This window comes from Heterobasidion irregulare, assembly GCF_000320585.1.
Source record: "Heterobasidion irregulare TC 32-1 unplaced genomic scaffold scaffold_07, whole genome shotgun sequence".
Lineage (NCBI taxonomy): Eukaryota > Fungi > Basidiomycota > Agaricomycetes > Russulales > Bondarzewiaceae > Heterobasidion > Heterobasidion irregulare.
Window position 1 is genome coordinate 2,266,365 of NW_009258203.1, and position 24,653 is coordinate 2,291,017.

Sequence of the window (24,653 nt, forward strand, 5' to 3'; positions counted from 1 at the left end):
CTCGAATGCCCTCTTCTATGGAGGCGATCAAAACCAACTCCGTCAACTGAAGCCTGCCGCCGAGCTCACAGACCTTTTACTCACTCACGAACATGCGGCAGAATTCCTTTTGAACGCATGCAATACGTAATCAACGCTTCTCGCTCTTGTATGCATTGTTTGACATGCTCGAAGTCATCAATGATGATTTACCGGAGACCGTGTGAGTCGGTCTCGTCACCTTTGCCCGCCTGAATCAGCGTTGACATCTCTGGACTTTTAAATAGAGAAGAGCAGGCGATGAGGTTAGACAAGGTCTTTCATCAAAAATACCGAGGCGGGGTAGTCGACGAGTTCCTCCAAGCCCTTTCCAAATATGAATCTATGTATAGGGATGACACATATCACGGAAAAATCATCAGTATTCAGCAGTCCCACGGCACCGGAAGATCGTGTCTCGTTGAAGAGTTAGGAAGTCATGTGCGTACCTTTGTATACACTGTTTGCCCTATCTCTCTTGATCTGTACGCTCTCAGGTCCCGACACTGAGTATCTACTTGAAAGGCGAGGATGCCTGTTTATCACAAGTCATCCTACATGTCTGGCACGAGGATTCGTCGTTGACATTGCATCATGATAGGGCGAGGAGATAACAGCGGCATTTTATGGAGCACTGTTAGAGGTTGTAACAGACGCGATGGAGCCATCCCCATCGCCTAAAGAGGCGATGCGTGCATGGCAGGTGGAACTCCCTGCAGCCAGTCGCCGTCAGCAGTTCACCAAGGTTGCGAGGCGTGCAGAGAAGATCCTCGCAGATTACGAGACCAAACTCGAAGACATGATATCCAACTCGACTGAACGGAAGACTGAAGTTGTCTTCCGTCAGGATTTAGACACATTTTTTCATCTTGCTCAACCCAGAATGCAAGCCCTCGCCACGAAACTGTGCGCGCTTGGTTACAGTCGATTCATCGTTGCCTTCGACGGGTGCACTGCTCTCAACAGAATATATCGCGGAATGTTGCGCGCTCCCATTGGACGGACCTCGCTGGATGCTTTGGGGCGCGTCATCAAAGCTGCCGACGGTTGCGAACATTCTCATGGTATCGTATTTTGGCACCTTTTTGTGAACACAGAGGCGTCTGTGCCTCCACTGGCCATCCAAAAGGAAATTCCGTCTAATTTCGGATTTCTCGCAGATCTATACATTCCTTTGCCCGTCTGGGTCTACCTGGGATTTGATCAGCTCAGGGAGGAGGCCATGGAACGACTAGAGAAGCCGGAAGACGCACTGATATTGCACAACCTCAAATTCTTCGGGCGTCCGGTTCGTATCAGCCGCGCTGTACACTATTATATCTCTTTTAACGGCGCCTGTTCAGCTTTGGAAGACTTGTAGAATGATCGATCTCTTGCGCGAGGCCACACTCAGGCTTTTCGGTATCTATAATTTCAACCCGAACGATCAGCATCATGTGTTTGCCGCCTTCGCAAGTCGAGTCCTTCTCGAAGTTGCCGACAACGCAGCCGCAAGTCCAGTGGCAGAGACCGCGGTGGCCCGACACATGCGCATGTTGATGGGTGTCGTCCGCGGCGGGGTCAGCACCAAAGCGCCCTCCGAACCGCTTCTCGCTATTGCTGCGGCCCAAGAGTTGAGTCAAAAAGGTAATACGTATAATATCGCGATGGACTTGCTTTAAAAGCTTGTTCTCGATGGGGTTGTGCTCGATCGAGGCATACAAGGTGACTTGTGCGGCCGGCTCCTCATGACACTGGCCCGCGACAAGGCGACCCTTCCCCATGGAGGCCGATTTGTTCAGACAAAAGGAGACAGACACCTTGACGCGATCTCAGCCGCCACCTTCAGTCAATTTCTCGTCACCTTGCTTGGAGACGACTTGGGTCTTTCTAAGGAAGAGGACCAGAGATCTCTTGGATGCTGGGGGAGCGGCGTTTGGCTTAACTTTATGCATTTCGTGCAAATTGATACTGACATCGACAAAATCACGCCCAAATATCTACGCGAGCTCTGGACTCGCACTTGCGCGGCGCAGTGCAAAGTCGGTCATCCAGTGATAGACGGATTTCTCGTGGGCTACGAGGGAAACATCGAGGAGCCGATTGTTTTGAAAAAATTCATACTTATCTCGTACCAGATCAAATCGAGATCGACTGGGGCCAGGAAATGCGCTGCTGAAGGCTTGACCTGTCCTTTCATCGTGCAAGAAAACGGTGCGCTCTTCAAGCCCAAACACATCGCGCTCTTCCTCAATCTAGCGACTACCGTCAACCCCCCAGGTCTCCGTGGCTCTCACTCTAAGGTGTCGTTCGAAAAGGCCGATCCTACGAGTTGCAAGTGGGCTGGGTACGCCGAGAAGGAGGAGGACGAGGTGGCACGGTGCTGCTTCAACGTGAGAGGGTATGGCGTGGGCCAGTATCCCGTCATCCGAAGTCTCGAAAGTCTATTTGAAGAGATGTTCCGGCATGCCCTTGCTTGTTCACAGCTTGAATTCCAGAAGTATGCAGACGCGCTGCAAGAGGTTACAAGGGTCGCCAAGGTGTACTAGTTTATTGTGAAAGACGGTGGAGAACTGGGATTTTGAGACAGACCGCACACAAAATAGGTGGTTCGATGACATAGTAGCTCGCGCGGCGCAGTATATTATAACTTGTAGTGACAGAACGTCTTAGAATGAGAGAACAAGTCAGGATTCTCCAGATACTCTCGAGAAGCACGATGCTACGGCGCTGAGCATGCCTATATTCTCAGATGATTAGATACCTCGATAACAGTGGCAGTCTACTGCGGAACCCCTTGATGCAAGCGCAACCACTGAAATACCTGCAGAAAATGTGGTGTTTCATGCTGGCCTCTTCCACACATCCATAACGCCTTCTATGCAGATCATAAAAGTAATGGTAACATGGGGCTAAGATACTCAAGGGTTCTTGTGGACAGAGGACACCTTCAAGTCCTAAGGCCAATTTTCCCGCTGATCTTTGAACGTCGTGACTATATGAAGGAGCTGCTCGAAGATAGGAAACATGATTTTGATTGAGCGCGGCAATATGTCTGGGGTGGCTGACAACAGGAGGATCCTGAGGCCTGCCGCCAAATTGTCGTTGCCTCCTCATCAAAATCTGACGCGAGGCCGCTGAGTCAACATATTGGTGGAGCCTTGCAGTGACGTCATCCAACCACAGATCAGGGTTAGGGCTCTGCCAATTTTTGGACGGGATCGGTGCTCTTCACAGCCACCAGCTCGCTCCTCTTCACCTGTCCATCTTAGCGGTGCGCTTATATCTTTCATACCGCACTTGCTCATTGCTGATTGATAAGATGTCTACAGGGCTGTACCGGTCAGATTTGTGCGGCGAACACGCTAGGTGTAGTGCATTGCTTGTGTTCATCGTGAACGGTACGCAACCCAGGTTGATCGCATTGGAATCCAAAGTGAAATCTTTCTCGTCCGATAAAGATGCTGGTTCTCACTGGTTCCTCCGCTTTGTCTCCTTCAAAAAGGCAAGCGTTGCTTGAAGCCGCTCAGAGCTCTCGTCCCAACATCCTTTCCGTCGATGCCGTCTACATTCATCTGGTCGACTGCCCATCAGTCGAAGGAGAATCTGACCTGTCTCAATCCTCGTCTCAACCTCGCCAGGTGCTGAATCGACTATTGGATTATGGAGATTCGATTTCTCTGGAGAATACGCAAGCGGCGATCGCGAGAGGGTCGGGGCTTGTGTATGTCTTTCCCAGGCCTGGTTCTGTCTCTCCCTGGTCCAGCAAAGCCACGGACATTGCCAGGCTCTGTGATCTTGGTGAATACATTGAACGTTTGGAGCGTGGTGTCGTCTTTGTCTTTACGATGAAGGAAGGACTCTTCACGTCGCAAGATCTTATTGTGGTAGCCCCGCTTCTTCATGACAGGATGACTCAGATCGTACAACTCGAACCTCCTTCTCCTGAAGACATCTTCCGACATCGCGATCCTAAACCTCTCCGAACCATCGATCTTGCAGCGAATGATGACCTTTCACCACGACAACGCCTCGAGCGCGCAAACAAGTCCTTGGGCCTCGCTCTTGCTTCCGATGAGATCGACTATCTTGTGGAAGCTTTCGTCTCAGGAAAGTCTCCCATTGATCGCAATCCGACTGATGCCGAACTATTCATGTTCGCGCAAGTGAACTCGGAACACTGTCGCCATAAGATCTTCAATGCATCATGGTCGATCGATGGTCAAGCTCTCGACAAGTCTCTTTTTCAAATGATTCGTAACACAGAGCAGATCAACGGACTCGGAACGCTCTCGGCCTATTCGGACAACGCCGCTGTCTTTGAGGGACGAACTGCACCTCGTTTTGGCGTCGCATATGCGCCCGACAGCACTCTCACCCCCTCTGCCCGCCATCTCTACCAATCCTCTGACGAAGCCATGCCTGTCCTGATTAAAGTCGAGACACATAATCATCCCACTGCCGTTTCCCCTTACCCCGGCGCTGCTACCGGTTCAGGTGGCGAGATCCGTGACGAAGGTGCTGTAGGACGCGGATCCAAACCCAAGGCTGGCCTTGCGGGCTTCACGACGTCCAATCTCCTGATTCCCGGGTACATTCAGCCTTGGGAAACCGACTTTGGCAAGCCAGCGCATATCGCTTCCGCCCTTGACATCATGATCGAAGGCCCACTCGGGGCAAGTGCTTTCAACAATGAGTTTGGCCGTCCAGCGCTCGCGGGATATTTCCGCACTTTTTGTGAGAACGTCCCCGTATCTGAAACTGCCACGGAGGTGCGCGGATACCACAAGCCTATCATGCTCGCAGGTGGGCTGGGGAATGTCCGTCCCCAATTTGCAAACAAGTCCACGATCGATGCCGGCGCGAAGATCGTTGTCCTTGGTGGTCCTGGGATGCTGATAGGTCTGGGAGGAGGGGCGGCGTCAAGCCAGTCTCTCGGCTCTGGGTCTGCAGACTTAGATTTCGCCTCAGTCCAGAGGGACAATGCCGAGATGCAACGTAGGTGCCAGCAGGTCATCGATGCTTGTGTGAACCTCGGTGATCAGAGTCCGATTCAAAGCATCCACGACGTTGGGGCGGGAGGGTTGTCCAATGCGCTGCCAGAGCTAGTCCACGATTCAGGGCTGGGCGCGATCTTTGAAATCAGAGACGTGCCTGTCGCTGATTCTAGCATGTCGCCGATGGAGATATGGTGTAATGAGTCTCAAGAACGATACGTCTTGGCCATCTCTCCACAGAAGGAAGATCTTTTCCGGGAGTTGGCTGAACGAGAACGATGCATCTTCGCCATCGTCGGTACTGCAACCGCGGAGGAAGATCTCATCGTTACAGATCGCCTACTGCAGGAGGATGTCATTCATCTCAGCATGTCGACACTGTTTGGAAAGCCCCCTCGTATGTCGCGGTCTGACAATACTCGCACCGTCCACCGCTCTTCCTTTGACACCACTTTATCGTCGTACATACCCTTACTCTCGTTCAATGAGCGTCTATCGGAGGCTGCATCTCGCGTCCTCCGACTCCCCTCTGTCGCCTCTAAATCTTTCCTTATCACCATCGGCGATCGCACGATCACTGGCCTCGTCACCAGAGATCAGATGGTCGGACCATGGCAAGTTCCCGTCGCCGACGTTGCAGTTACTCGTGCATCTTATGGGTTCAATGTCCTCACTGGCGAGGCTATGGCCATGGGAGAGCGCACGCCCCTGGCCCTTATTTCCCCAGCAGCATCCGCACGGATGGCGGTTGCCGAATCACTCACCAATCTGGCGGCCGCCCACATTCGCGATCTCGAACGCGTGAAGCTCAGCGCCAACTGGATGTGTGCTGCAGGCAAGGCCGGGGAGGGCGCTGGGCTCTATGAAGCAGTGCGTGCTGTCGGGATGGAGCTCTGCCCCGCACTCGGAGTTGGAATTCCTGTAGGAAAGGACTCGATGTCGATGGCCATGCGGTGGAAGCATGGCGATGAAGACCGTGAGGTCAGCTCCCCTCTCTCGTTGATCGTGACGGCCTTCGCGCCTGTCGACGATGTCGGTGCCACGTGGACGCCAGAGTTGAAGACGAATGTCGGGGAGTCCACTGTACTCGTTTTCTTCGACTTGGCATTGGGCAAATTTAGGCTTGGAGGATCCGCGATTGCACAGGTGTTTAAGGAGATAGGGGACGAGGCGCCTGATGTGGAGGACCCAAAAGCCGTCCGAGCCTTCTTCCAGGGTTGTCAGAATATCAGGAAAAGCGACCCTGGGCTTGTTCTAGCGTACCACGATCGCTCAGATGGAGGTCTTTTTACAACATTGGCAGAGATGGCCTTTGCCGGCAGGGTCGGGATGGAGATCTCACTTGACGCATTGCACTCAACCGGTAACCCCGTGGAGATTCTATTCAACGAGGAGCTGGGCGCTGTCATACAGGTCGCACAGAGTAAAGTCCATCAACTTGTCGCTGCATTCAATCAAAAAGGATTCCCGTCGACTTCGATTCACGTTCTGGGCGCTATCCATGACGACCCGAAGCTCGACAGCATTTCCATCATCTACAAAAGCGATCCTATCTTTGTCAGTACCCGCGCTGATATGCAGCGAATCTGGTCGGAAACGTCTTACAAGATGCAATTATTGCGTGACGACCCTGCCTGCGCATCGGAAGAGTTCACCCTCATAGATGATGCTTCCAATCTAGGTCTATCGTACGATCTGACGTTCTCATATCATCCCCAACCTTCCTTACCTCAAAGGCCCAAGGTTGCCATCTTGCGAGAGCAAGGTGTGAACGGACATGTCGAGATGGCATGGGCGTTCACTGCCGCAGGCTTCGATGCTGTAGACGTACACATGTCCGACGTCATCTCTGGCAGTGTTTTACTGAAGGACTTCCGTGGTCTTGCAGCATGTGGCGGCTTTTCGTATGGAGATGTTCTGGGAGCCGGTAAGGGTTGGGCAAACTCCGCACTCCTCCATCGCGGCGCGCGAACAGCCTTCTCAGACTTCTTCGCTAGAGATGACACGTTCGTGCTGGGAGTCTGCAATGGATGTCAATTCCTGAGTCATATGAAGGAGGTCATACCTGGGGCTGAGGACTGGCCGGAGTTCAAGCCGAATAGGAGTGAGAGGTTTGAGGGCAGGGTATCGATGGTTGAAATAGCGGACAATGAGGTGACACGATCTTCTGTTTTCCTTGCTGGCATGGGCGGCTCGAGGATGCCGGTCGCGGTTGCTCATGGGGAAGGGCGTGCTGTATTCCTTGGAGGCGCCGGACAGCTCGAGTCCATAAAGAAGCGAGAGCTAGTAGCTCTCCAATACGTCGACTCACAAGGAAAACCAACGATGGCCTACCCATTGAATCCCAACGGGTCTCCTGAGGGGATCACAGGACTCCAGACGCCAAATGGCAGAGTACTCGCATTAATGCCTCACCCAGAGAGGGTCGTTGCATTAGAGAGCAATAGCTGGTATCCCCAGGAGTTGAAAGAGAGCTGGAAAGGTATGGGCCCATGGTTTAGGCTGTTCGAAAATGCACGAAAATGGTGCAATTAGACTGGGGTCTCTTATTGAAGTCTCCGCTTCATCCGTTTGTCAGAACACTTTATATAGGAATGAACGCACAGGAGCGAATTCAATGTTGTACTTTGTGAACTGGTATTTTGGAGATAGACTCGCCGGCGTGTTGTTTGATCCCATGACTTGATGGTTCTTATGCAGTTGTGATAGCGCTATTACCCCGGGCTGTCGGTGACGCTCAGTAAAAACGGAATTCAGGTGAACGTCAAGCACAGTCAAAAAATGGTCTTTTGTCATGTATCCATCAAGAAAGTAGCGCGAAAAGTCATGCACAAGTCATAAACTTCCAAAATTAGACACGACTTTCACACGACTTCTGCACTGCTTTCATGACGGATACATGACAAAATACCAATTTTTGACTGGGCATGACGTTCACTTGAATTTCCGTTTTTACTGAGGGTGGTGTGTGTGCGACGCTATGTGCTATCTCTCGATGCCGCCATGAGACAAGTCTTAGATAGTTAGTCTGACGAAAATGAGGTTATCCTACAGCGGATTGCTCAGAAAGCGGTCAAGGTATCCAAAAGGGTCGCCCTAACGACAGCTAGCTATAGAAATTACGAATGAACCGCTTACTCCCTCTGTTTGCGAGGATCAATGTATGACTTGTTTTGACATAGTCATGGGCTCAGACCTGCTCAGATGAGTCTCGTTGCCTGGGGCACAGTGGGACATTCGTGTCTATGCGTGGTAAGCTGTTACCTCCAGAAAGCATCGGTCACTGCCTACCGTGTTTTCAGCGCTGGTTCCCACCTGATTAGCTTGCCTTGGCAGAGCCTTCGACCTCTATGTGTCATGATAGACTGGATATCCCTGCGATCTCAGCTCTCGCTCTCAAAATAACTGGTATCACTGAGACAAGTTCATGATATAGAAGTGATATGGAGAGCACTGGATTTCTCCGCGACGTTTTGCAAACAGGCAGAGCAACCCCGAAAAGGCCCACCAATAAAATCAATTGCTCTTCAAATTTGCGCTATAAATAATAGCAAGGTGTGATAGGGTGTGATCTACCTCGTGGGTTCAGAGGGGTAACAGGCGTCCAAAGATGTGGATGAGAAGATGCGAGACGCGTCAGCCGCATTGTAAGCTGACTCAGAACCCAGCCTAATGTTGCTTACACTCACACGACACCGAATCAGCATGCTGTCTGTAGACAGCCGTAGACGGATCCTGCTCGAATATAAAAATGGACGGCCACTGTCGGTCTTCAGCTTCACAACACAGTCCCCACTCGCTAAATTGCATCCACGCTGAATCCTCGTCCTCTTTCCAAAATGGTCCTGAAAATCCACGGTGTCGCGCAGTCGACCTGCACTCGTCGCGTTGCTCTCATTTGCAAGGAGAAAAACGTGCCGTACGAGATTGTCCCTGTCAACTTCCAAACTGGGGAACACAAGAGCCCCGCGCACCTCGAAAAACAGCCTTTTGGACAAGTACCCTACATCGTAAGTCGCAATACATGGACATTCTCACATTCGAATAACGGTAGCTTCGTATTCGCACCCATCTAGGACGATGACGGGTTCATCATCTTTGAATCTCGCGCTATCAGTCGTTACATCGCGACCAAATATGCAGACCAGGGCACGCCAGGGCTCATCCCCACCGATTTGAAGGCTGTTGCAATCTTCGAACAGGCTGCCAGCATCGAAGTGAACGACTTCGAGCCGTATGCCGGTGGTATCTGCCTCGAGAAGATATTCAAGCCGTGTGTCTTCGTCGCACCATTCTGCGCGCATAACTCAGCTGACGAGTATCTGCCATGCACAGCAATCGTGGAGTCAAGACTGATGAAGCGCGCGCGGCGGAACTCGCAGCAACGCTCGAGTCTAAGCTTGAAGGCTACGAAAGGATCCTGAGCAAGCAGAGGTATCTCGCCGGAGACGTATGTACCAGACCTCGACTCAGGAAATATGACATTCATACTGACCGTCGAACATATGTCGGATAGAATGTCACCTTGGCAGACCTGTTCCACTTGCCGTACGGCAACTCTATCACCGTTTTGGGATACGGGCACCTCAGCAAGACACCCAACGTCGCTAGGTATTTGCTATATGCTGATCACTGTCTAAAATTCGATACTCATGGTGGTGGTAGATGGTGGAAGGACATCTCATCCAGAGCGTCGTGGCAGTCCGTCAAAGACAGTGCATGATAAAGCGTCGCATTGTATATCTTGGGACTTTATAGAAGTAAAGCTTTGGACTTCTCGCCAGCACTCCCTTCGTCTGCTTCATCAGTCTCAGGCCGGAGAAACCCCGTAAAATATCTGAAACTCTCGATCTTTGTGAGCTCCAATTTCCAGGCAGCAATAAAGTCCTTCAAGTGTTGATTATGCCTATGATGTTCTGCTTTAAGGTGAATTGGACTGCTCAAGTAATCTCTAACTACAGCTACGCTATGGAAGTCGTCTCCGGTCCTATGCTGTAGCATAATTAACGTATTTCGTCACCAAATCCGTCCTGATCTCATAATCCACAATATCCCCTGCCACTTGCCTGGCACGCGTGACGTCTAATCCTTGAATGATATCGCCTCCATGCAAGTCTTTGAAAAACTCGAGAAGCTTCGCTGCAGGCGTATCAGGGTTGGCCATCACTTGATCAAGCCACTGTTCCATAGTGACGAGCCTGAGGTTTTCGGGGCGGGATGTCACAAGCGCGTGAGCGATCAGAGACCACGGTGCGGAGAGTCCGTTATCAAGGCTGTAGAATTGGATCCTGGATCCTTCAAATGTCGCGGCCGAGCTGAAAGAAACCTCTTTATTGAGGATCTCGGCAGCTACATTCACGGGAAGCCAGCGCACTGGCTATGTGCGAAGTAAGAAAAGTTTTAATAGAACAATATGCTGTGCTCACCGGAAGATCTTCTGGCACGATTCCAAGCTGCAAACAACTCTGGAACAAGATAGGCATATTTTCTGACCTTGCCCAGGCGCCGGTTTCCTCGGCTCCAGATAGCTGACCAGTCCTGATAATAGTTGCACGGAAGTCGGATCGCTGCTTCACAGCTTCTTCAAGTATCTTCTCAGCGACATACTTAGAGTGAGCATAACCTTGTTCAAGACATATGTGCGATGAAGAAATAGGTGCTTCTGGTACGGAATTGGGGCCGGGGTATCGTCCTGCGGCTGCAACGGAGGAGATGAAGGTGACATGTGGAGGAGCAGGGCGTGGAGACGAGAGCGAGAGATCTATGATGTTACGCACACCGGCAACATGGGTCTTGAATGAAGGCAATATGAGGTTGAAATTCAGCAGCCAAGCATTGTGTACGATGTGCGTGACTTCGGAGCGCAACTGAGCAGCGAGTAATTAGAATTAGTAAGTTAGCATCGAGGTTAAGGGAAAAAGCAGACCTGCTTATACGCCTTCTGGCTTAAGCCTAGATCCTTCCGGCTCAAGTCGATCTCGAGGTATACAGCTCGACCATTAGCAATTGCCTGGTCAACCACCCCATAATCAAGACCTTTGTCTAAGAAGGAGTCTTTCTGCCTCTGTTCAACAGTCGCCGATTTGCTCGATCGGTTGAGCAGGTACACCTTATGGACGTCTGGCTCGCGCAGGAGTAAAGAGATGTAAAACGAGCCCAACGACCCAGTCGTCCCAGTGACGGCATACACTGCGCCAGAGTCGAGGGTCATGGAAGAGGTAGAGGGGGATTGATGATAGGGGAGATTGGCGGTGAACTCGGCAATGGTCCGCTCAATCTGTATATGAATGTCCTCGGAGTGGCCCGCTTCGCTATCCGACGCAAGAGCAGTTTGAAGGAAGTGGACCAAAGACGATATAGTGGGGTATGAATAGACGACATTCCTGGATACGTGCGCCGAACGTCCCGACCTCCTGATCGCTGAAACGATAGACGATCGAACTCTGATCGCAAGAAGAGAATCCAAACCCGCATCGAACAAGTCGTCCTCATCTCCAACTGCGTGGTGCAGCACATTGGCCATGGCTGCACGCAAAAATCGCCTCAGTGCATTCACATCCCCTGGCAGGAAGCCAGATTGTGGCATGCCAAGTTCTAGTCCCTCACCATCCTCCATGGCCTGGTACGCTTGCTCGATTTCTTCCTCATACATGGCCAATGTCAGCTTCACCTTCACAGTACCCTTATCTGTGAGCAGCATCGCCTTGTCAGGCTTGGCCACAAGTACGAGGGAGCGAACAAGGCGAGAGTGTTGGGGTAAAATGGGATTGACATGGTCGAATATATGTGGCCAGACAACGTCGAGATAGGCGGAGACGGTCTTGGTAGTATATGGGACGAGAGGAGCTGACGGCTCGAGGATAGCACCGTTCATGAATCTGCCAGAGCCAAAGATGGCGGTATGTGTAATATGAGGAGATATGCGGAGGAGTGTATCTGGAAAACGATTGGTACGAGGACACAAGACCGACAAATGACGAACCTAGTTGCTTGTTGTCTGTCTTCTCACCATTGTTCAGGACTGTCTACAGGCTCATGTGAGTGAAAGGCATATGAGAAAAATGCAATGCAACAAACCACGTCGTCTGCGCGTCCCGCATGCTTCCACAAGTGTGCTTTCGTTGGATCGGGGTGGTGAAGCCACAGATCACCTGTCTTGAAAGCAATCGGATCGCCTTGATTGAGTACACAAGGCGTGATTGTGCCCGGCTGCGTAAGAAAAAATCAGCAAGGATGCGACAAGATCAGTCCCACACGCACCATCACAAGCAAACTATGCAACAAGCCAGCTTCGTCTACAGGATCCAGCTTGACGTTATAGTCGTCGAGGAAGCAATAGTAATCCCAGTCCAACGGGTCCCTGTCAACGCTAGGAGACATGCGCGCTAGTAAGCCTGTCTCTGTCCTGCAAATGCGTGGATGAGCACAAACATCATAGCAGGAATAGCAACATGCAACAAACATTCCATAACCGGCCATGAGACAGACACCACTCTTGACTAGGAAATCGCCAATATCTTTTTTGAGAGGTGCGCCGCAGAACAGAACCATGTGCACCGTGCGAAGAGCCTCGAGTAGAGTTAACAGAGGTTGTAGACCAATCACATAGCGGATACAGAACGTACCTGTAGTCCTTGGTCCTTCGTTTCACCTCCGATAAGATCTTCTATGATGCTTGGAGCTAACACGAGGTCGACGTCCTGTAGCTTAGGTCCGAAGAGTGAAAGTTGGCGTAATACGAGTGATACCGAGATAGGGTGACGTGTATTGACAAAGGTATAAACACCTCCTGTCCCAAGAAGAGTGATAATCGATAAGGTGTGTCCAGTAGCCTAGAGACGCCATGGGACAATTTCGGCAATAGTATAAGTGGATGAGATTCAACAATAGAATAGGGTGAAAACCCGTGTAACTTACGTGGTATAAAGGCAGCGGTGTATAGACAATCGTGTCAACCGCCTCCGGACGATCCTTGCGCATTACGTGGGACAAAGTCACCGTGAACTCATGGGTCCAGGGGATCTTCTTCGGATGGCCTTTATCAACATAGCCCATGAGACTGAATATTGGAAAAAGTTCAAGGATACACGTGCCTGTGGAGCCAGAGGTGTGCAGATGCACCACAGGCCTGCGGGCCTCTTCGGCCAAGTTCAAGTCTGTGGCATAACCGAGAAAATTATCCCACTCAGCAAGCTCAGACTGAGATGTGAGTTGATCTGCTACATGATCGTCCTTCGGAGCATGGACTGTCTCGAAAGAGTTACTGGCGACACTCGCTGCGAGCGCGCTCGACTCAGCATCAACGATCAAATACACCCCGCCGACGGATTGCATAAGGGATTTGATGGCCTCTGGTGAATTACGCGGAGAGATGAGCAGAACCTAAATTCTGCGGTCAGTCGTCGCTCTGAACGAAATGGAGAGTCTCACAGTCCAACGAAGCATAATCATCGCCATAAGGGTGACAAAATACGAGTAGTCACTTCTGGCCAATAATCCGACATTGACTGCTTCTTCTCCCAGCTTGCGCGGTGCCCTACCAGTTGCCTTGAGGATAAACCCAGCACGACGATGCACATGTGTAAGAACATGTCGCCACGTCAAGGAGGAGATTCTAGCGTCCGACGGCCTGCCAGTATCGTCTAGAATGAGCACGATCTCGCGATCCAAGCGTGTACGAGCCAGTCGAACGATGTACTCGGGAAGAGGTAGAGGTATGCTTGTAACAAGAGGCAACGCAGGTGCAGAGTGACTATTGTTGGCCACGACTGGAGAAGAAGGCATGACGAAACTGAACGATGTCGATGAGATGTCGAGCGGATACGTTTAAATATGTTGACAGCGACTGTATAAATAGCGAGTGAGTCAACAAGTTGCATGGCGCGTCTGAGTACTCAGGCAGAATAGACGGCAACATCATGAAGCGAAACGGAAGATGTTTGCCGATACCATCGGAAATTACTCGCCTGTCGACCGCGGTAACTCTGCGTTGTGAGAATTAATTCATCCCAAAGGCTATCTAGACAGAGCCCATGCAGGGTTTGCTGCCTAGCGAGAACGCCCTAGTTTGAGAACCAATGTGGACGAACCTTGGCGAATATCAGTCAGCAGGCGTCTTTAACACCTGAGGGCAAATGGGATCGCATGGCCTCGAAGTGAGTCGTTGTTTCATGCTCTAGTTTCACGTCCTGAGCTACTTAGATGACGTTGAGCCCGTCGACGTGTGGTGTGAACGTCAGCTTTGCAAATGTAACGATTCTGTAGATCTTAACTAATCGTTCTTTTGGATAAGTTATGCGACATAACCATTGACCTGTTGCTATAGCAGACAGCGAGCGGTTTTAAGTATGAATACATGATAATTTGACGCGTGTTGCGGGATCGGGAGCCTGTGATGATATATAATAGAATCGTCCGAAAATGCAATGTCGCCGAAGCAAAGGTGGCGCACCTGAGTTCTTTGGAAGAACGACGATTATTGACGATGCCGAGCTATCACCCGCAACGGCCGTAACTCAAAGAACAACCTTGTTCTCGTGCCAAAGTCTAGTACTGATCTAGCACGCTGACGCTGGGAAGGTTTGAATCCCGAATCCCGAGAGCGTCGGTGCTGTATTAGTGGTTCAACGTGTCAGTAGGGAGAGTAAAACATTGGTGCAGAACCAATAGAAGAATGACTGTGGGAAGTTGGAAAGAAACTATGACGCCACAGTGGTGGCCGATACACAAACCAGTCATGACATTGAGAAGGACGGCCTATTCTTGAGCCAGAGCAGCCGTGTCAAGTTCTTTTTGGGGTCACCCTGGGGATTTTACCACATTGTTGTCGACTTTGGAGAAAAAAGCGAACTCGATGGAGATGATACCATGAGTGTTTCATGATCGTAAGAGTCCATCAAGCATCCATGATCTCGACAATTGTGTGACGTGACGTAGCGTGATATTATTACGTCACGTCGACCAGACATATAATATACGTTATTGTTCGGCGACAAAAAGGCCTCGTCAATGATCCAGAGACAGCAGTCGACCTCTTTGAAAGGAGAGGCAACATATACTCGGAAAGGTTAATCTTTCTGTATTCGATGATCTAGCTAACTCATTCATCAGTTCCCACAGACCACGTATGCTCATGCTGAATGAGGCGTGAGTCGTGTCTTAATTGCACCATACGCCCTGATGAGGTTGATCCAGGGTCGGTTTTGGATAGAATTTCGGATTCACGGAGGATACAAAGTGTTGGAAAACCTGCCGACGAGAGTTTGACATCCGATTTCGTCAAATTGCTTCCTAAGATTTCAGAGAACACGAGCTTTTTATGGCTCACGCTCTCATCCAGAAGTTTTTGAGTTCTCCCAAAGACTTCATGCAACACCTCCGTTAGTGCGTGCCCGTGGATATTACTACGTCCCCATGGCACTCATAGTCGATCAATTGGATCGTGCAATCTAGCATGACTGGATCTCTCATCCTGACATCGCGTACGAGATTAAGGTCACGTCCGAAAATGACGAGTACATCGAGATCGCTGAACGGGGCCAAGAAGGCTTGGAGAGGTCTGGCGACAAGAATACCGTTGACATCGTTCCTTGGAGTACGTCTCACTTCATATATACCTAAATGAAAGCTTCGTCGAAAAAATTCTGATTTTGACTTTGATCTAGTTCAGCATCGTCCTGAATGGCTGCCAGCCATGGGCTGGAAGAGGCAAGCCAATGAATGAAAGAGATGGTCATTTGACATGCGCGATATCCCATTTGAATATGTCAAGAAGCAAATGGTATGTTGTCTTTCCGGCTTATTGACATACCCTCTCAGAAATCTGCAGGCCAAGGGATTTGTCAAACCTTTGTTCACACCCTACCTGCTCGAGCATTTTGACAAGAAGTCTTTCGATGAGGAGGCCAAGGAGTACTACATCAAGAGCATCGCCGGAACGGCATACCCTGGTTAGCCGCGCCTTGACTCTCCTTGTGTGCTATCCTTCTGAATCTGTTTACAGCTAGTTCGGCCACAGTACGTGCTTGCTTTCATCCATGATCCACCAACGAACTTACTCTGTCAAGATGGCGTCTGGGCTGAACACTTTAATTCTCATGTTGGTCATGTTCCCAGATGTCCAAGAGCGCGCTCATGCGGAAATCGACCGAGTCATCGGCTCTGACCGTCTTCCAGAGTTCTCGGATGAAGGACATATGCCATATATCGCCGCCATTGTCAAAGAGGTCCTTCGCTGGGCTGCTTTCGTGCCGTTTGGTGCGCGCCCTCGCCATTCAAGATCAATTGATTGATTGAGGTACGTTGCGCATCTAGCTGTTCCTCACTCGACTGCGGCCGATGACATGTATAAGGGCTATTTCATTCCGAAGGGCACATTTGTTATTGGAAACTCATAGTTGGTTTTCGTTGCGGCCATCCATGCATCGTCGAACCTGACGAACTCAAAGGGCCATCCTGCATGACCCAGCAACTTACCCAGAACCGGAAAGATTCAATCCAAATAGATTTTTGACGCCTGACGGCCAACTTGACCAAACGGTACAGGATCCACAGGTCGCATTTGGCTACGGTCGAAGAATTTATCCTATGCGTTCTCACACATTTCATACTTACGATCTCAGTCTGAACACCGATGCTAGAGTTGATTCATGGCTATGGACTCAATGTGGATAACCACAGCGTGTATTTTGGCCGCGTTCAAGATTGGGAGAACTGTGGATCATGATGGAAAAGATATCGTCCCTGCCGGGGAATTTCGATCGGGATTAGTAACGTGAGCCAGTTTGGTCTTCCCTCTCGTCAGATGATAATTAGCGGGATCCATGAATTTGCAGCCATCCGATGCCGTTCGGGTGTGTCATCCAGCCTCGTTCAGATCGTGTCATCTCATTGATCACGGCGTCGCAGGAGCAACAGGCTTGACACTACAGAACTCATCATGTCATTGTATACTGGATCAAAAGACTTATCTTCAATGGAAGCAAACAACTCACAGAGTTGCACTCAGTTGTACTGCGAGAAATTGCAACGACAAAAATTTGCGATCTCTCAGCGAAGTATTCGAGGGGCTATGCCGATCTTTTCGCTCAGGCAGGTACAGAAGTAATTAATGCGGATTTAGGGATCTGCTGAGGCGCTGTGTTACATGCACTGTCTCCGTCGGGAGTGTGGACCTGAGCAAGACGATTGAAGCATACCCCGACTGCTGATTTATAGAAGGCCCTTATACTCTAGATCCCTGGAAATATAAGGACAACCCGATGATGCTGGGATTAAGGATGACAACATGGAAGATCGTTACAATCCACGCAATGAAGCATGGGCGAAATGGTTAAATACAAGATGTCAATCCGGTTAGGGAGCATGAAAAGGATTCGATGAAGGCGAATGATAAGCATAAACGGACGAGGCGTAAGGATGTGGGCGTGCAGATGTATGTGGTGTTTAAGCCCATTGGGTTTTATCCCAAGCGGGATCTTGCAGAAAGGCACACAAGACCTTGCTTCCTGTCTGAATATAGACGTAGAGAGCAATCAGCATCTCGCGGGCAGCTCGATGGAACTGAACAAGTATCATGGCGCAACGGTTGACTTACCTGCAAAAGGGGATGTCCAGCAACGACGCTCAAAAAGCGCTCCAGGCCCTCCCGCCTGCCCTCTATGACCTCATCCGAGAAGCGGTTGGTGAAGACCTTGCCGGGGAGAGGAGGAATGTTGACACGCGTTGACTCGCGCTCGAGGACATCGCGGAAGGCTTCGAAATCAGAATAACGTCGGCGGACGAGGGAGTGTCGCAATTTGAACGCAGGGATGTTGGTCTGTTTGAACGGTCGATAAGCTAGAGGAAGGGGAAGACGAGACGATGTGATAGACTAGGGAGACGATGAACTAGCCTTGCACACGATCTCGTAGTCAGTGTACATCTTCCTTCCAAAGCCTGGTTGACGAAATGTCGAGGGTCACAAGGATGTCCTGAAATGCGCGAAGAGTGGGCGTACCGTGTGTCTGTGGATTTCTGACCTCTATCTCGAGGAAACTTTCCGGCACGCTATACATCTCCTCAATCTGAGAAAGTGGCGAGCAATCAGCTTGTGTGGGGCATCTAGCGAAGGCATAGAACGGACTGTTTGTTCTCTACCATTGAGTCTTGGCTCCTCGAAGGCGCTGCTCCGAGCGAAGGGAGAGACGGTGGTCATGGTGGATGGCGATCAAGCGGTGTTGGGCGCCACACGCGATGACTCTGTTGTATTAGCCGCTCTCCCACCCACCTTAACAATCGCAGCCAGGTCAATTTGCCCGCTGACGCTTCTCGAGCACCAGAGCTATAATAAATCTTCTCAAAACCAGGGGGCATATGCTCAGGTGGTCAACTCGAGTCTGCTTGCAAGGCGATCTTGGATTCAAGTCGCACGACAACCCTCAAGACTTTATCCAAATACATGCAGATTTAAATATGCCTTTCGAGCTCTTCCGAGCTCCGTACGAGGAACAAAAGGCACAGCCATTTCAATATGTGCAACGCACCGACGAAGTACCGACGAGTTGTTTTGGTGACAACGGATGACAGCGGTCCATGTGCATCACTTGTGCATCATGCTAGGCGTTTTCAGCCCGTCGACAAATGGCCCTTCTGTTTATCCATGATGGGCTGTGCATACCCGGCCTTGGCCAAGGATCGTCAGACTTATAAACAGGATGCTGATGACGTTAGATACTTTTCCTGCGACCACCATTGTCATGACATCCCTCCCATTGACTGTGGGCTTACTGCTCTCCGTGTGCACTTTTTCACAAGCTGCACGTATAGACCTCCCCATCCAGCTCCAGAACACCTATGTATGGTTTGTTTTCGAGCCCCTGGAGCCTTTTGAGTCTCCCTAACTCTCATTCTTAGCATTCGGTCCCGGTTGGGCTTGGGACGCCGCCAAAGACTTTCCGTTTGATCCCTGACACAGGGTCTGTCCCCTCTTGGGTGCTCAATACAGACTGTGCTCCGGGAAGTAATGCGTGCCCTAATGGCAGTGGGTACGTGGACTTTTATCTACCTTCGACTCATATGGACCCATCGTCGCTCGCGTCAGCTACACCCGTGTTCCATATGACCCCGCAGCCTCCAACACCTCCGTCGCAACTCCATACTACGGCGCTATCAGCTATATTGCCGGCGTGTCGGTCGGAGGCTCTATCTACGAGGACGTCATGTCCTTTACGTCGACTTTGGGCGCCCCCGTGCTATTCAATCAGACATTCATCGATGCCGAGGCATCTGGCTGGCGTTTCCTCCCTGGCGATGGCTACTTTGGACTTGGGTTCTCGACAGCTGCGGAGCCGCATACGGAGTCGATCTTCGAGACGATGGTCCAGGCGGGTGTTGTCGATGAACCTAAGTTCAGCATCTACTTCGGGAACGGGACGGATCCTGTCGACGAAAACATGAACATCGTGCCCAACGATGGAGTCCTCACTCTTGGAGGGTCGCGCGCGGATGAATATGTGGAAGGGGGCGCAGCTTCAGTAAGGCGCTTTGACCTTGTGCCGCCGTACGAGGTGCGTGTCAGCCTGAATGATTTTGCGTTTGTGCCCTTAGATATGCGGGTCAAGGTATGGAAGACAGGCGCATCAGAGGTTCAGTTCTCGGGTGCAGCGAACAAGACATTGTCGCTGGCCGACACGTCGATTGTATTCGACACCGGTACGTGATTGTCTACAATGCTGTTCCCCACGCTGACTGGTACACAGGTGCATCCAATCTCGCTGTCCCGACTAGCCTGATCGAGGAGATGTACGCAGCGATCGGTGCCAACTACACAGCACTCCTCCACGGTGCCCCTCTGCAATGCTCGCAGATGAACGCATCGTGGTCGCTCGAGCTTACCGTTGGCGGGACAATGGAACAGACGATCTCGTTCACTGGCGCTCAGCTGGCGCATCCCGGTCTTGGTGGCCATGCAGAGTGGTGCATCCCGCCTTTCGATGACTTCGGTGGAGAGGGCACATTCATCGTTGGCAATTGGATTATTGCTCGTTTCTACAGCGAGTGGGATCTCGGGGCGACGGAGGTGGCGAATTATCAGCCGACGCTCGGATTTGGTGTGTTGAAGTCTGGGTTGTAGATCTACGCAATAGGACAGTGAGGCTGGTAGGAATGTACACTACGAAGGTGCTAGATGCTAATGTTTAATGGAGCGAGCCGGGTTCACAAGCGCAAGCGTGTGTATCACGTGTCAAGTGTCACGTGTGTGGAACGCGTCGCCAGATCGAATCGGATTTCTGAAAGTTTGTGGCTGTCGTCTTTGATCTCCTCCTCCTCGTCCACCATGTCCGACATCCCAGCCCTCCTGCTCGCATCCCTCTCCCCCCAGTCGAGAAAACAGGCAGAGCAGTCACTGCAAAGTTACAGTCTCCAGCCCGCCTTTGTCACACATCTTCTCCAACTCGTGCTCGATGGCGCCCAAGATCGTGCAGTGCGATTGGCGGGGAGCGTCTATTTGAAGAACGTCGTCAAGCTTCGATGGATGGAGGCTGTTTGTGATACCAACTTGCTCCCTCGATCGCGTCGTCTCTGACCAGTCTCCACAGGATGAGTCGCCCATCTCCGAGCAAGACAAAATCTCGCTCAAGTCTCAGCTCGTGCCTGCCATGATCGCGCTCTCAAATCCGGCAGACAAAGCAATCCGAGCTCAGATAGCCGCATCCGTCTCTCTCATCGCAGAGCTTGACTTCCCGCAGGCATGGCCCGACCTCGTTGACGTGCGTGACCTGCTTATTCGCGAGATTACTGCCATTTATTCGGTCTCGCGTCTGTTAGCAACTTGTGACCTCGCTCAGCGCCGACAATCTCAATATAAATCTCGGCGTTCTCGAGACTGCACACTCTATTTTCGCTCCTTGGCGGTCACAGTCCCGTTCAGATGACCTATTCTCAACCATCAACCTCGTCCTCGAAAAGTTCACCGTCCCGTTCCTCCAGCTTTTCCAGCTCACCCTCCAATTACTCTTCTCCACACCATCTCCCCAAAAGTCCACCTTGGAAACTCTCTCCCAGACCGTGTACCTCCTTGTCGAGCTCTTCCACGACCTCACATGTCAAGATCTGGCCCCCCGTTTCGAAGATGGTCACAAAGATTTTTTTGATAAGGATACTGGCTACTTCATGAGGCTCATGGCGTGGGACCCGACGGAGCTTCAGACTGACGTGAGTCCTATGTCATAACACGACGATGTAGAAACTAACGAATGGCAAACTCTCATCAGTCGGAAGACATAGCCCTATCTGTCCCTTCCAAGATTCGGACAAGTATTCTCGAAATAGCAGAAGTTTGTCTATATCACCTCCCTTCGAGCTCTTTCACTGAAGGTGGCTTGTGCAGATGTATGTCAACCTATACCCTGAAGTTCTTTCCACCACCTCTTCGGTCGAAGCGTTTGTGCGCGCGATCTGGGAGATCGTCGGTGGTGGAAAGCAGCTTGACGCGTCGTATGATCTCGTACGTCTCTCACAGGTATTCCTTGCCCGTTTCTCATCGTTCTCTTAGCTTGTCTCGCAATCCCTTCGTTTCATATCCACCGCTATCCGCTCTGGTTCCTACAAAGAAATATTCGGCTCACGCGAGACCATCTCGGGTCTTATCCAAGGTGTTGTGGTTCCGAACGTTGGTCTGCGAGAACATGACCTCGAGATCTTCGAAGACAGTCCACTCGAGTTTGTCCGCAGCGATCTGGCCCTCATGGAGATCACGACTCCGCGTCAGGCTGCGGGTGACGTCATCAAGGCTTTGGGATCGAGCGGTTTCGGGACGGAAACAACAGAGGTCGTGGGTGAATGGATTCAGAGAGGGCTACAAGATTACTCCGCGCGAAAGGGGAGCGACGACGCTTGGAAAAACAAAGATTCGGCTATATACCTTTTTGAGAACGTCGCAATCAGAACGACGACAACGGTGGGGGATATCTACCCACATTTGCTTTGTCGTGAGCTAACCGTCTATCGTAGCTCGGTGTGACGTCGACCAACGCGCTCGTGGATATCGTCAAGTTCTTCAGTGACAACATCTTCCAAGACCTTCAGGCTGACCCAGGGAGCGTCCATCCTGTATTGCAGGTCGATGCCATTCGGTATCTCTACGTCTTCCGAAATCAGGTGCGTCTGCTCGGTTGCGGTTCACAATTCACCGTCGCTCACAACAAGTGTTCTAAGTTAACGAAAGAACAATTAACTTCGGTTCTCTCTCTCCTCACGCGCCATCTTGCATCTGACAACATGGTAGTCTCCACGTACGCGTCTGTGGCAATCGATCGCATCCTCTCCATTCGATCAGGGACCACAGCGATGTAAGTTCCTCTATCCGTTCTTCCAGCGAGACTCACCATTTTGCTCAGGTTCAATGCTTTGGACGTCGCCGAGTTTGCGCCTCAACTGATCGACATGCTCCTGAGCAAACTCGAGACAAGCACGAGTCCAGAGAAAGTGGCCGAAAACGACTTCCACATCCGATGTAAGGGTTGTGCTTCATGTCCACTGCGAGCATCCTGATAAGTGTGTTCGTAGGTGTCATGCGGCTCATATTGACTGCACGGCATACCCTTGTCGGCGGGTATGAGAGCATATTGCAGCGTCTTGTCGCGATTCTCGGCATAACGTCCAAGAACCCAAGCAATCCGCTTTTCGATCAATATATGTTTGAAAGCGTGTCCGCCCTTATCAGGTGTGTAGAGCCGTATAGCGTTGTCTCAGTATTTGATCCATACGAACTCCAGATTCATTGGCCCCGCAAAAGCCGATGCAATCAGCATATTTGAGCAGATGCTGTTCGGCCCATTCACTGTTATCATCCAACAGGATATCGATCGTGAGTCGTCTGCCCCTTCATATCCGACAATTTCTGACCTACACCTGTCAGAGTACATACCGTACATCTTCCAGATTCTTGCCCAGATGCTGGATCAGCATTCTGGCGTGCCAAGCGACTACCGCTCTCTCTTGCCATTCTTGCTCACCCCTTTCACCTGGCAACAAAAAGGCAATGTGCCTGGACTTGTGAAACTTCTCAAAACCTTCCTCGTCCGCGATTCCGCTCAGATGGTCGCGACTGGCCAATTCGCGAGTGTGCTCGCCGTCGTGCAGCAGCGCCTCATCCCTTCCCGAAACAATGACGCTTGGGGATTCGAGTTACTACAGGCCGTTGTGCGCAATGTTCGCCCGTAAGTTTCAGTTTTCTGTGCCGGCTTATAACCATCGTCTAAATATGGGTTTCTAGATCTGACCTAGAACAGTACATTCGGCCGATCCTGATTACTCTTCTTACACGTCTGCAAACCAGCAAGACAGACATTTACGTGTATTATTTCGTATATTTTCTTATGTACACGATGGCCATTCAGGTCGAGGGACTCACCCCGAATTTCATCATTCTTGCAGTGGAAAGTATCCAACCCAGGTATGTCATCGCGCTTGGGGGCATCTGCTAGCTCACCGTCGTGCGCTCTAGTCTGTGGTCACAACTTTGCATCAACTTCGTCATCCCGCAGGCTCCGAAACTCCAGCCAAAGGATCGCAAAGTCGCAATAGTGGGCTTAACGCGTATGCTCACGCAAAGTTCTATCACGATACAGGAGCCAAGCGTCAAGTTATGGTAAGCACCTTCTAAGGCTCGTTTGCCATGGTGTATCGTATTAAATACCATTTTCAGGCCCGACTCGCTCGGTGCTCTCGCTCGTCTCTTCTACCAACCCGATGCTCTGAAACGGGACGCTGCCGATGATCCACACGCTGGACTAACAGCCATCGATCTCGAGGAGCAATCTGCAGGCTATCAAGCCGCATACGCGCGGCTTGCAGCAGCCGAAGCTGTCCCAGAGGACCCTGTCGGATACATCGGGGACCTTCGGCAGTTTGTGATCAATGAACTCGCGCAGCTCGCTCGCACCAACCAAGGAGCGAAGACCATGATTCAAACCCAGGGTTCTTTCGTTAACGACATAGCGGCGGTCTCGTAGTCCGCTCTATCAAGCCGTGAAATGCATTGTATAATGCTACGTAATAGAGAACACGTTGAAAATGGTGCACACGATTATTTCACTTTAATTCTATAACCTCCAATTTCGACACGAAAGAAGCACCCTAATACATCTCGATGACACCTGTAGCTGCATGTAGCCTGTCCGTAATTCGTAGACGCCATGGTCGCGAGAGGCTAGCCTTGTGGCTAGCTCGAGAGCAAACAGAGTTGAGATCTGTCTGTCGGACGATATGATCATCAGAAGGAAGGACAATTTTTAAGAAAGCATACGGATGCGATTGCCCAATTCATCATTCAAGTATGATTTGCCGGCACCATTAGACTGCAGATTACCGATCATTCTGCCTTAATGAATGTCATGCTTGTGTATGAGCTGATGGATTCATGCTCTGGAAGGGCACAAAACATCGGGAAATTGGGAAGGGTCCGCTATCCCTAGATGGCACTTGGCGGAGTTGGCCGCAGCCCAGCAGACTGCAAGGCCTATTTTAGGCCTTGAATAGGCCTTGAAATGGATTGTAATTGGCTAACATCTGGAAAACCTCCTCTCTTAATTAGATCTAATTATTCAAAATACCAATCTAAGCTAATTAGAATATATTATCCATAATCAACTTTATGATCAAATTTGCAATTAAGGA

At 50.8% G+C, this 24,653-nt stretch overlaps 9 protein-coding genes across 9 annotated transcripts; 7 read left to right on the plus strand and 2 right to left on the minus strand.

Moving 5' to 3' along the window:
- Nucleotides 1-164: 164 nt before the first annotated feature.
- Nucleotides 165-2,546, plus strand: HETIRDRAFT_428433 (uncharacterized protein; the record flags this gene model as incomplete). The annotated part of the gene is made up of 5 exons (XM_009550413.1): nt 165-202; nt 267-459; nt 620-1,306; nt 1,362-1,644; nt 1,723-2,546. The coding sequence occupies 5 exons, from the start codon at nt 165-167 to the stop codon at nt 2,544-2,546; spliced, it is 2,025 nt and encodes a 674-aa protein (XP_009548708.1).
- A 709-nt stretch (nt 2,547-3,255) lies between these two features.
- On the plus strand, nt 3,256-7,610 carry HETIRDRAFT_435270 (uncharacterized protein). Its single transcript, XM_009550414.1, has 4 exons — nt 3,256-3,271; nt 3,330-3,398; nt 3,459-6,682; nt 6,731-7,610. Exons 3-4 carry the CDS (start codon nt 3,459-3,461, stop codon nt 7,527-7,529), a joined length of 4,023 nt encoding a protein of 1,340 aa, XP_009548709.1. The 5' UTR covers nt 3,256-3,271; nt 3,330-3,398; the 3' UTR covers nt 7,530-7,610.
- A 1,166-nt stretch (nt 7,611-8,776) lies between these two features.
- Nucleotides 8,777-10,015, plus strand: HETIRDRAFT_35255 (glutathione S-transferase). Its single transcript, XM_009549610.1, has 6 exons — nt 8,777-9,004; nt 9,071-9,267; nt 9,330-9,444; nt 9,511-9,605; nt 9,660-9,849; nt 9,921-10,015. Exons 1-5 carry the CDS (start codon nt 8,834-8,836, stop codon nt 9,715-9,717), a joined length of 636 nt encoding a protein of 211 aa, XP_009547905.1. The 5' UTR covers nt 8,777-8,833; the 3' UTR covers nt 9,718-9,849; nt 9,921-10,015.
- Nucleotides 9,982-13,778, minus strand: nps6 (tridomain enzyme adenylation-thiolation-dehydrogenase; the record flags this gene model as incomplete). Its single annotated transcript, XM_009550415.1, has 9 exons — nt 9,982-10,371; nt 10,421-10,861; nt 10,921-11,976; nt 12,072-12,203; nt 12,255-12,399; nt 12,457-12,563; nt 12,620-12,826; nt 12,912-13,376; nt 13,425-13,778. The coding sequence occupies 9 exons, from the start codon at nt 13,776-13,778 to the stop codon at nt 9,982-9,984; spliced, it is 3,297 nt and encodes a 1,098-aa protein (XP_009548710.1).
- A 1,957-nt stretch (nt 13,779-15,735) lies between these two features.
- Nucleotides 15,736-16,390, plus strand: cpm84 (cytochrome P450 monooxygenase 84; the record flags this gene model as incomplete). Its single annotated transcript, XM_009550416.1, has 5 exons — nt 15,736-15,774; nt 15,823-15,943; nt 15,997-16,010; nt 16,061-16,250; nt 16,308-16,390. The coding sequence occupies 5 exons, from the start codon at nt 15,736-15,738 to the stop codon at nt 16,388-16,390; spliced, it is 447 nt and encodes a 148-aa protein (XP_009548711.1).
- An 82-nt stretch (nt 16,391-16,472) lies between these two features.
- HETIRDRAFT_321995 (uncharacterized protein) lies at nt 16,473-16,667 on the plus strand (the record flags this gene model as incomplete). Its single annotated transcript, XM_009550417.1, has 1 exon — nt 16,473-16,667. A coding segment is annotated over one exon (195 nt), but the record flags the coding sequence as incomplete, so codon positions are not given.
- A 771-nt stretch (nt 16,668-17,438) lies between these two features.
- On the minus strand, nt 17,439-18,189 carry HETIRDRAFT_124204 (uncharacterized protein; the record flags this gene model as incomplete). Its single annotated transcript, XM_009550418.1, has 5 exons — nt 17,439-17,504; nt 17,590-17,811; nt 17,887-17,930; nt 17,992-18,058; nt 18,118-18,189. The coding sequence occupies 5 exons, from the start codon at nt 18,187-18,189 to the stop codon at nt 17,439-17,441; spliced, it is 471 nt and encodes a 156-aa protein (XP_009548713.1).
- A 541-nt stretch (nt 18,190-18,730) lies between these two features.
- Nucleotides 18,731-20,191, plus strand: HETIRDRAFT_63493 (aspartic peptidase; the record flags this gene model as incomplete). The annotated part of the gene is made up of 4 exons (XM_009549664.1): nt 18,731-18,829; nt 18,888-19,018; nt 19,075-19,685; nt 19,733-20,191. The coding sequence occupies 4 exons, from the start codon at nt 18,731-18,733 to the stop codon at nt 20,104-20,106; spliced, it is 1,215 nt and encodes a 404-aa protein (XP_009547959.1). The 3' UTR covers nt 20,107-20,191.
- A 119-nt stretch (nt 20,192-20,310) lies between these two features.
- HETIRDRAFT_49510 (uncharacterized protein) lies at nt 20,311-23,989 on the plus strand (the record flags this gene model as incomplete). The annotated part of the gene is made up of 15 exons (XM_009549658.1): nt 20,311-20,517; nt 20,573-20,743; nt 20,802-21,188; nt 21,248-21,310; nt 21,364-21,480; nt 21,529-21,933; nt 21,987-22,133; nt 22,191-22,324; nt 22,373-22,494; nt 22,542-22,698; nt 22,751-22,842; nt 22,894-23,194; nt 23,251-23,430; nt 23,482-23,625; nt 23,683-23,989. The coding sequence occupies 15 exons, from the start codon at nt 20,311-20,313 to the stop codon at nt 23,987-23,989; spliced, it is 2,934 nt and encodes a 977-aa protein (XP_009547953.1).
- Between the last annotated feature and the right edge of the window lie 664 nt (nt 23,990-24,653).